This window comes from Littorina saxatilis, unplaced genomic scaffold (assembly GCF_037325665.1).
Source record: "Littorina saxatilis isolate snail1 unplaced genomic scaffold, US_GU_Lsax_2.0 scaffold_315, whole genome shotgun sequence".
Taxonomy (NCBI): domain Eukaryota; kingdom Metazoa; phylum Mollusca; class Gastropoda; order Littorinimorpha; family Littorinidae; genus Littorina; species Littorina saxatilis.
The window spans coordinates 16,705-29,056 of NW_027128149.1; the positions used below are offsets into that span (position 1 = coordinate 16,705).

General features: G+C 45.1%; 1 protein-coding gene across 1 annotated transcript in view; it reads right to left on the reverse strand.

The window, feature by feature from the left end:
• LOC138956515 (uncharacterized) overlaps positions 1-12,352 on the reverse strand; it is a gene marked incomplete at its 3' end in the record, with an annotated part of 34,277 nt that overhangs the window by 4,550 nt on the left and 17,375 nt on the right. The window contains exons 3-4 of the mRNA XM_070327851.1: positions 4,335-4,518; positions 807-949 (exon numbers count right to left, since the gene is read on the reverse strand). Coding sequence (XP_070183952.1) covers positions 807-949; positions 4,335-4,518 — 327 coding nt within the window. The remainder of the gene's footprint in view (positions 1-806; positions 950-4,334; positions 4,519-12,352) is intronic.

Below are 12,352 nucleotides of genomic sequence, written 5' to 3' on the forward strand. Positions count from 1 at the left end.
CGTGACTCCCTGAGATGAAACTACTGTAGACCAAGTCCTGACAGCAACACACACACACACACTGCAAAGAGTCGTGACTCCCTGAGATGAAACTACTGTAGACCAAGTCCTTACAGCAACACACACACACACACTGCAAAGAGTCGTGACTCCCTGAGGTGAAACTACAGTAGACCAAGTCCTGACAGCAACACACACACACTGCAAAGAGTCGTGACTCCCTGAGGTGAAACTACAGTAGACCAAGTCCTGACAGCAACACACACACACACACACTGCAAAGAGTCGTGACTCCCTGAGGTGAAACTACAGTAGACCAAGTCCTGACAGCAACACACACACACTGCAAAGAGTCGTGACTCCCTGAGGTGAAACTACAGTAGACCAAGTCCTGACAGCAACACACACACTGCAAAGAGTCGTGACTCCCTGAGGTGAAACTACAGTAGACCAAGTCCTGACAGCAACACACACACACTGCAAAGAGTCGTGACTCCCTGAGGTCAACCAGAACAATGCGAACCTTTCTGGAATAAGGTGACAGTAAGTGTTAGCTGAGTAGGATGGATCTAACCACTGTTTTTCAACACATTTCTCGATATTTACACGAGACAGCTACTTTGGTGGTGCTGGAAACGGTGGTTGATGTGGGGGTGGTGGTGGTTGCGGCTATGGTGATGATGATGATGATGATGATGATGATGATGATGATGATGATGATGATGATGATGATGATGAAGATGATGATGATGATGATGATGATGATGATGATGATGATGACGTCACTGGTGGTGATGACGACATACCTTGCACCTGCAGCAAGGCAGTGTACTGCAGCAGACGGTGCTGGTGTTGGATCTGACAGGTGTAGACCCCGGAGTCTGCAGGTCGTGCCGCGCTCACCACCAGTCTGCTCACCGCCCAGCGGTTGTAGCTCACTGCCTGTACCCTGCACACACACACACACACCCATACCTCTACGCTGTCACTGGCTGTGTTGCGCGAAGTTTTGCTCATACAAAATGATGACAAAATCAAAGTTTGGTGGCTTGTTGTCAGACCAGCTTTTTGTTGTTGGTCTTCTTCGGTTTTATATTTATCGACTAAGGCAGAATGCCGCGGTTGGATAATATGAAAACCGAAGGCTATGTGATCCCCGAGGAACAACGAAAAACGCTGGTCTGACAACAAGCCACCAAGCATCGTTTTTGTCATCTTTTTGGATGAGCAAAAGATCCCTATTCTGAAAGGTTTAAAAAAAATGTCATTTCCATGGCCCCAACGCGTCAGAAATTCGAGATAACACGTATGTGACGTCAAACCTAATGACGTCAAACCTAACTTTTTTGTAGATTTTGTTCCAGACACAAGAACACAACCACCGCTCACCTGTTGCCCCTAACCCTACACACCCACCGCTCACCTGTTGCCCCTAACCCTACACACCCACCGCTCACCTGTTGCCCCTAACCCTACACACCCACCGCTCACCTGTTGCCCCTAACCCTACACACCCACCGCTCACCTGTTGCCCCTAACCCTACACACCCACCGCTCACCTGTTGCCCCTAACCCTACACACCCACCGCTCACCTGTTGCCCCTAACCCTACACACCCACCGCTCACCTGTTGCCCCTAACCCAAAACACTCTACACAAGAACACAACCTTCGCTCACCTGTTGCCCCTAACCCAAAACACTCTACACAAGAACACACCCACCGCTCACCTGTTGCCCCTAACCCAAAACACTCTACACAAGAACCCAACCTTCGCTCACCTGTTGCCCCTAAAGCAAAACACTCTACACAAGAACACACCCACCGCTCACCTGTTGCCCCTAACCCAAAACACTCTACACAAGAACACACCCACCGCTCACCTGTTGCCCCTAACCCTACACACCCACCGCTCACCTGTTGCCCCTAACCCAAAACACTCTACACAAGGACACAACCACCGCTCACCTGTTGCCCCTAACCCAAAACACTCTACACAAAAACACACCCACCGCTCACCTGTTGCCCCTAAACCAAAACACTCTACACAAGAACACACCCACCGCTCACCTCTTTCCCCTAACCCAAAACACTCTACACAAGAACACAACCACCGCTCACCTGTTGCCCCTAACCCAAAACACTCTACACAAAAACACAACCACCGCTCACCTGTTGCCCCTAACCCAAAACACTCTACACAAGAACACACCCACCGCTCACCTCTTTCCCCTAACCCAAAACACTCTACACAAGAACACAACCACCGCTCACCTGTTGCCCCTAAACCAAAACACTCTACACAAGGACACACCCACCGATCACCTGTTGCCCCTAAACCAAAACACTCTACACAAAAACACAACCACCGCTCACCTGTTGCCCCTAAAGCAAAACACTCTACACAAGAACACAACCACCGCTCACCTGTTGCCCCTAACCCAAAACACTCTACACAAAAACACAACCACCGCTCACCTGTTGCCCCTAACCCAAAACACTCTACACAAGAACACACCCACCGCTCACCTGTTGCCCCTAAACCAAAACACTCTACACAAGAACACACCCACCGCTCACCTCTTTCCCCTAACCCAAAACACTCTACACAAGGACACACCACCCACCGCTCACCTGTTGCCCCTAAACCAAAACACTCTACACAAGAACACAACCACCGCTTACCTGTTGCCCCTAACCCAAAACACTCTACACAAGGACACACCCACCGCTCACCTCTTTCCCCTAAACCAAAACACTCTACACAAGAACACACCCACCGCTCACCTCTTTCCCCTAAACCAAAACACTCTACACAAGAACACAACCACCGCTCACCTGTTGCCCCTAACCCAAAACACTCTACACAAGAACACAACCACCGATCACCTGTTGACCCTAAACCAAAACACTTAACACAAGAACACAACCACCGCTCACCTGTTGCCCCTAAACCAAAACACTTAACACAAGAACACAACCACCGCTCACCTGTTGCCCCTAAAGCAAAACACTCTACACAAGAACACAACCACCGCTCACCTGTTGCCACTAAACCAAAACACTCTACACAAGAACACACCACCCACCGCTCACCTGTTGCCCCTAAACCAAAACACTTTGCACAAGAACACAACCACCGCTCACCTCTTGCCTGTAAACCAAAAACACTCTACACAAGAACACAACCACCGCTCACCTGTTGCCCCTAAACCAAAACACTCTACACAAGAACACAACCACCGCTCACCTGTTGCCCCTAACCCAAAACACTCTACACAAGGACACACCCACCGCTCACCTCTTGCCCCTAACCCAAAACACTCTACACAAGAACACAACCACCGCTCACCTCTTGCCCTTAAACCAAAACACTCTACACAAGAACACACCACCCACCGCTCACCTCATTCCCCTAAACCAAAACACTCTACACAAGAACACACCAACCACCGCTCACCTCATTCCCCTAAACCAAAACACTCTACACAAGAACACAACCACCGCTCACCTGTTGCCCCTAAACCAAAACACTCTACACAAGAACACAACCACCGCTCACATGTTGCCCCTAAACCAAAACACTCTACACAAGAACACAACCGCCGCTCAATTGTTGCCCCTAAACCAAAACACTCTACACAAGAACACAACCACCGCTCACCTGTTGCCCCTAAACCAAAACACTCTACACAAGAACACAACCACCGCTCACCTGTTGCCCCTAAACCAAAACACTCTATACAAGAACACAACCACCGCTCACCTGTTGCCCCTAAACCAAAACACTCTACACACGAACACAACCACCGCTCACCTGTTGCCCCTAACCCAAAACACTCTACACAAGGACACACCACCCACCGCTCACCTGTTGCCCCTAACCCAAAACACTCTACACAAGAACACAACCACCGCTCACCTGTTGCCCCTAAACCAAAACACTCTACACAAGAACACACCCACCGCTCACCTGTTGCCCCTAAACCAAAACACTCTACACAAGAACACACCCACCGCTCACCTCTTTCCCCTAACCCAAAACACTCTACAGAAGAACACACCCACCGCTTACCTCTTTCCCTTAAACCAAACACTCGACACAAGGACACACCAACCACCGCTCACCTCATTCCCCTAAACCAAAACACTCTACACAAGAACACAACCACCGCTCACCTGTTGCCCCTAAACCAAAACACTCTACACAAGAACACAACCACCGCTCACCTGTTGCCCCTAAACCAAAACACTCTACACAAGAACACAACCACCGCTCACCTGTTGCCCCTAAACCAAAACACTCCACACAAGAACACACCACCCACCGCTCACCTCTTGCCTCCCACTACTGGCACGCGCTTGCCACTGGGATCTTTCCAGATGAGCTGGTCACGTGACAACGCGCCCAGACAGGTGGCGCTACAGACAAAGGATACGTCACTTCCTGGTAGCACATGCGCAAAGCCGTCGTCAGGCGCAACAGATAGACTGCATTGTTTTGGACGACCCAGAACGCCTGTAGAAAACATGGAGAAAGCAAGAAGAATTATTGCATAAGTAATGCAGAAACATCGCACAAACAACGCACAAACAATGCACAAACAATGCACAAACATCGCACAAACAACGTACAAACAATGCATAAGTAATACAGAAACATCGCACAAACAACGCACAAACAATGCATAAACAATGCACAAACATCGCACAAACAACGTACAAACAATGCACAAACAATGCACAAACAATGCACAAACATCGCACAAACAACGCACAAACAACGCACAAACATCGCACAAACATCGCACAAACATCGCACAAACAATGCACAAACAATGCACAAACATCGCACAAACAATGCACAAACAATGCACAAACATCGCACAAACATCGCACAAACATCGCACAAACAACGCACAAACAATGCAGAAACATCGCACAAACAACGTACAAACAATGCACAAACAATGCACAAACATCGCACAAACATCGCACAAACATCGCACAAACAACGCACAAACATCGCACAAACATGGCACAAACAACGCACAAACAACGCACAAAAATCGCACAAACAACGCACAAACAATGCACAAACAACGCACAAACAACGCACAAACAACGCACAAACAACGCACAAACAACGCACAAACAACGCACAAACAACGCACAAACATCGCACAAACAACGCACAAACATCACACAAACATCGCACAAACAATGCACAAACAATGCACAAACAACGCACAAACATCGCACAAACAACGCACAAACAACGCACAAACAACGCACAAACAACGCACAAACAACGCACAAACAACGCACAAACAACGCACAAACAACGCACAAACAATGCACAAACATCGCACAAACAACGCACAAACAACGCACAAACAACGCACAAACAATGCACAAACAACGCACAAACATCGCACAAACAACGCACAAACAACGCACAAACAACGCACAAACAACGCACAAACAATGCAGAAACAATGCACAAACAACGCACAAACAATGCACTAACATCGCACAAACAACGCACAAACAATGCACAAACATCGCACAAACAATGCACAAACAACGCACAAACATCGCACATACAATGCACAAACATCGCACAAACAATGCACAAACAACGCACAAACAATGCACAAACAACGCACAAACAACGCACAAACAATGCGCAAACAATGCAGAAACATCGCACAAACAACGCACAAACAATGCACAAACAATGCACAAACAACGCAGAAACATCGCACAAACAACGCACAAACAATGCAGAAACAATGCACAAACAACGCACAAACAATGCACAAACATCGCACAAACAACGCACAAACAATGCACAAACAGCGCACAAACAATGCACAAACAACGCACAAACATCGCACAAACAATGCACAAACATCGCACAAACAATGCACAAACAACGCACAAACAATGCACAAACAATGCACAAACAACGCACAAACAACGCACAAACAATGCGCAAACAATGCAGAAACATCGCACAAACAACGCACAAACAATGCACAAACAACGCACAAACAATGCACTAACATCGCACAAACAACGCACAAACAATGCACAAACATCGCACAAACAATGCACAAACAACGCACAAACATCGCACAAACATCGCACAAACAATGCACAAACAACGCACAAACAATGCAGAAACATCGCACAAACAACGCACAAACAATGCACAAACAATGCACAAACAACGCAGAAACATCGCACAAACAACGCACAAACATCGCACAAACAACGCACAAACATCGCACAAACATCGCACAAACAACGCACAAACAACGCACAAACAACGCACAAACAACGCACAAACATCGCACAAACAATGCACAAACATCGCACAAACAACGCACAAACAATGCAGAAACATCGCACAAACAACGCACAAACAATGCACTAACATCGCACAAACAACGCACAAACAATGCACAAACATCGCACAAACAATGCACAAACAACGCACAAACATCGCACAAACAATGCACAAACATCGCACAAACAATGCACAAACAACGCACAAACAATGCACAAACAACGCACAAACCATGCACAAACAATGCGCAAACAACGCACAAACAACGCACAAACAACGCACAAACAACGCACAAACAACGCACAAACAACGCACAAACAACGCACAAACAACGCACAAACAACGCACAAACAACGCACAAACAACGCACAAACAATGCAGAAACAATGCACAAACAACGCACAAACAATGCACTAACATCGCACAAACAACGCACAAACAATGCACAAACATCGCACAAACAATGCACAAACAACGCACAAACAATGCACAAACAACGCACAAACAACGCACAAACAATGCGCAAACAATGCAGAAACATCGCACAAACAACGCACAAACAATGCACAAACAATGCACAAACAACGCAGAAACATCGCACAAACAACACACAAACAATGCAGAAACAATGCACAAACATCGCACAAACAACGCACAAACAATGCACAAACAGCGCACAAACAATGCACAAACAACGCACAAACATCGCACAAACAATGCACAAACATCGCACAAACAATGCACAAACAACGCACAAACAATGCACAAACAATGCACAAACAACGCACAAACAACGCACAAACAATGCGCAAACAATGCAGAAACATCGCACAAACAACGCACAAACAATGCACAAACAACGCACAAACAATGCACTAACATCGCACAAACAACGCACAAACAATGCACAAACATCGCACAAACAATGCACAAACAACGCACAAACATCGCACAAACATCGCACAAACAATGCACAAACAATGCACAAACAACGCACAAACATCGCACAAACATCGCACAAACAATGCACAAACATCGCACAAACATCGCACAAACAACGCACAAACATCGCACAAACAACGCACAAACATCGCACAAACATCGCACAAACAATGCACAAACAACGCACAAACAACGCACAAACAACGCACAAACATCGCACAAACAATGCACAAACATCGCACAAACAACGCACAAACAATGCAGAAACATCGCACAAACAACGCACAAACAATGCACTAACATCGCACAAACAACGCACAAACAATGCACAAACATCGCACAAACAATGCACAAACAACGCACAAACATCGCACAAACAATGCACAAACATCGTACAAACAATGCACAAACAACGCACAAACAATGCACAAACAACGCACAAACCATGCACAAACAATGCGCAAACAACGCACAAACAACGCACAAACAACGCACAAACAACGCACAAACAACGCACAAACAACGCACAAACAACGCACAAACAACGCACAAACAACGCACAAACAACGCACAAACAACGCACAAACAACGCAGAAACAATGCACTAACATCGCACAAACAACGCACAAACAATGCACAAACATCGCACAAACAATGCACAAACAACGCACAAACATCGCACAAACAATGCACAAACAACGCTCAAACAATGCACAAACAACGCACAAACATCGCACAAACAACGCACAAACATCGCACAAACAACGCACAAACATCGCACAAACATCGCACAAACAATGCACAAACAATGCACAAACAACGCACAAACATCGCACAAACATCGCACAAACAATGCACAAACATCGCACAAACAACGCACAAACAATGCAGAAACATCGCACAAACAACGCACAAACAATGCACTAACATCGCACAAACAACGCACAAACAATGCACAAACATCGCACAAACAATGCACAAACAACGCACAAACATCGCACAAACAATGCACAAACATCGCACAAACAATGCACAAACAACGCACAAACAATGCACAAACAACGCACAAACAACGCACAAACCATGCACAAACAATGCGCAAACAACGCACAAACAACGCACAAACAACGCACAAACAACGCACAAACAACGCACAAACAACGCACAAACAACGCACAAACAACGCACAAACAACGCACAAACAACGCACAAACAACGCAGAAAAAATGCACTAACATCGCACAAACAACGCACAAACAATGCACAAACATCGCACAAACAATGCACAAACAACGCACAAACATCGCACAAACAATGCACAAACAACGCACAAACAATGCACAAACAACGCACAAACAACGCACAAACAACGCACAAACAACGCACAAACAACGCACAAACAACGCACAAACAACGCACAAACAACGCACAAACAACGCACAAACAACGCAGAAACATCGCACAAACAACGCACAAACAATGCACTAACATCGCACAAACAACGCACAAACAATGCACAAACATCGCACAAACAATGCACAAACAACGCACAAACATCGCACAAACAATGCACAAACATCGCACAAACAATGCACAAACAACGCACAAACAACGCACAAACAATGCACAAACATCGCACAAACAACGTACAAACAATGCACAAACAATGCACAAACAACGCACAAACAATGCAGAAACATCGCACAAACAACGCACAAACAATGCACTAACATCGCACAAACAACGCACAAACAATGCACAAACATCGCACAAACAATGCACAAACAACGCACAAACATCGCACAAACAATGCACAAACATCGCACAAACAATGCACAAACATCGCACAAACAACGCACAAACAACGCACAAACAACGCACAAACAACGCACAAACAACGCACAAACAATGCGCAAACAACGCACAAACAATGCGCAAACAACGCACAAACAACGCACAAACAACGCACAAACAACGCACAAACAACGCACAAACAACGCACAAACAACGCACAAACAATGCGCAAACAACGCACAAACAACGCACAAACAACGCACAAACAACGCACAAACAATGCACAAACAACGCACAAACAACGCACAAACAACGCACAAACAACGCACAAACATCGCACAAACATCGCACAAACAACGCACAAACATCGTACAAACATCGCACAAACAACGTACAAACAATGCACAAACAATGCACAAACATCGCACAAACAACGCAGAAACAACGCAGAAACAATGCAGAAACAATGCAGAAACAATGCAGAAGTAACGCAGAAACAATGCACAAACAACGCACAAACAATGCGCAAACAACGCACAAACAACGCACAAACAACGCAGAAACAACGCAGGAACAATGCAGAAACAACGCAGAAACAACGCAGAAACAACGCAGAAACAATGCACAAACATCGCACAAACATCGCACAAACAACGCACAAACAACGCAGACACATCGCAGAAACAACGCAGAAACAATGCACAAACAACGCACAAACAACGCAGAAACAATGCAGAAACAATGCAGAAACAATGCAGAAGTAACGCAGAAACAATTCAAAATCAACGCAGAAGTAACGCAGAAACAATGCACAAACAACGCACTAACATCGCAGAAACAATGCACAAACAACGCACAAACATCGCAGAAACAACGCAGAAACAATGCAGAAACAATGCAGAAACAATGCAGAAGTAACGCAGAAACAATGCAGAATCAACGCAGAAACAACGCAGAAACAACGCAGAAACAATGCAAAAACAACGCAGAAACAACAAAGAAACAATGCAGAAACAATGCAGAAAGAATGCAAAAACAATGCAGAAACAATGCAGAAAGAATGCAAAAACAACGCAGAAACAACACAGAAACAATGCAGAAAAAACGCAGAAACTCACAGGGCTGTTCACTGTAGACACTCGCCGTTCCTTATTCTACCCCCCCCCCCCCCCTCTTCCTTCCCCCCCCCCCCCCCCCCTCGATGTGAAGCGTTTCTCTATGCCAGGTGTGACAGGGGAGGCTACCGCTCCTTTCACAGCAGACTCTGCACCCGAGTTGTTGGCCTTTAAGTCAACACCGGTGGATTGTGGAATTCTGTTTGTGATGGGGTCTGGTGGTTTCCGATTGTCTGTATGTTCATGGAAACCTTCGGGTTTGCATAACAGTTTTTATAGGGCTAAGAAATTAGCCCTAACATTTTCAATCCTGTTTGATTGCACTTCGCCTCCCGAGGTGATCGTAGTGTTACGGCACTCGGTTACATCTGGCGCTGCGAGCAGGATGGGACTCGGCATGATATGTTCAGGTAATGGCATAATATGACCACTGAACATTTTTGTGCTGTTCCCATTCTGCGAACTTGGGATGGACAGTGGTCGATCCCCCGGTTCGGAACTTCGAGACGAAGTTAATTCAAACGGGGGCGATTGTGACAGGGGAGGCTACCGCTCCTTTCACAGCAGACTCTGCACCCGAGTTGTTGGCCTTTAAGTCAACACCGGTGGATTGTGGAATTCTGTTTGTGATGGGGTTTGGTGATTTCCGATTGTCTGTATGTTCATGGAAACCTTCGGGTTTGCATAACAGTTTTTATAGGGCTAAGAAATTAGCCCTAACATTTTCAATCCTGTTTGATTGCACTTCGCCTCCCGAGGTGATCGTAGTGTTACGGCACTCGGTTACACAGGTATTATGATAATAAAAATAACAGCATTTTATTGTCCATCCTAGTGAGTGCATTAAAACGTGAAATTATATTCAACTCCTCCAACCAGCGTCTCCGAAGATGCACTGAGTCTGAGAACCATATTAGCATTTTATTGCAGGATTTCATCGTTAATGGTGGTATTATAACAGCAAAGTGTTTTCGAACATGTTTAGTTGATCAATGTTAGTTAGTTAGTAAACTGTTGCTTAATGGGTCCAGCGGACCATTTGGGCCAAATCAGGACCCCAGTTGATCAATGTCCAGATTGAGTGCCTTTGAATTTTGGAAAAGAAAACATCATGTAGATTTCTATAAGAGAAACTGGAAATTGGCTTTAAAATGTAGGGTTAGGTTAGGGTTAGCAAGAAGAACCTTAACCCTAACCCTAACCCTAACCAAAGGAAGAAAGAGTACGTCTGTTGCACTGGAAATGATCGCATAGAATATACCCAACCAATATTTTATTCAACAAGATGGGATTCATCGTGTAATTATAGACACCCTTGAACAATTCTTGTTTTAATTGTCAAGAGGTGATGAAGGGTTTTAAAATACGAGGTATGAGCCAAACAAAATGATCAAACCGCGATTATACAAGTCTCAGGCAACTGATCATGAAAAGTAATATATCATTCGAAAGGCCAACCATTTAACTGGTATACCTCTAAGAGATGACATTATTAGGTTACTATGTTATAAATGACGAGGTTTTAAAATACGTCACTTTTTGGTTGTGCTTCAAAAGAGGGTCCTTTGTCAAGGCCATTAAAATCTTCACTTGTTTGAAAGAGTGTAGCTGGATGATGATATAAAGAGTGTAGCTGGATGATGATATAAAGAGTGTAGCTGGATGATGATATAAAGAGTGTAGCTGGATGATGATATAAAGAGTGTAGCTGGATGATGATATAAAGAGTGTAGCTGGATGATGATATAAAGAGTGTAGCTGGATGATGATATAAAGAGTGTAGCTGGATGAGGATATAAAGAGAATGTCTACAAGGGTGAAGAATGTGCCATATTGTGACAAGCCAAAATAACTTCCGAAGAGCGCTTGAAACGAGAATAATGTAGCTGCTGTGTGAAAATGTAAGCAATACGATTACATACGTGTACATGCGAGTATAAAGTGCAAAACTTAAACTTTCATATGAAACAATCCAGAGAACTCTACTTATTGATCTTCCGCTTCAAAAACTGACAGTAAAATGGCTGCCTCATTAGCTGACATTGGAACGGAAGGAGCATCAGGGTCCCCTTGCACGTGATCTGCTCAACCGTTGTAAACCCAGTAGACCAAAATTTGTTGTTACTGTGGTCACTGATTATGAGACT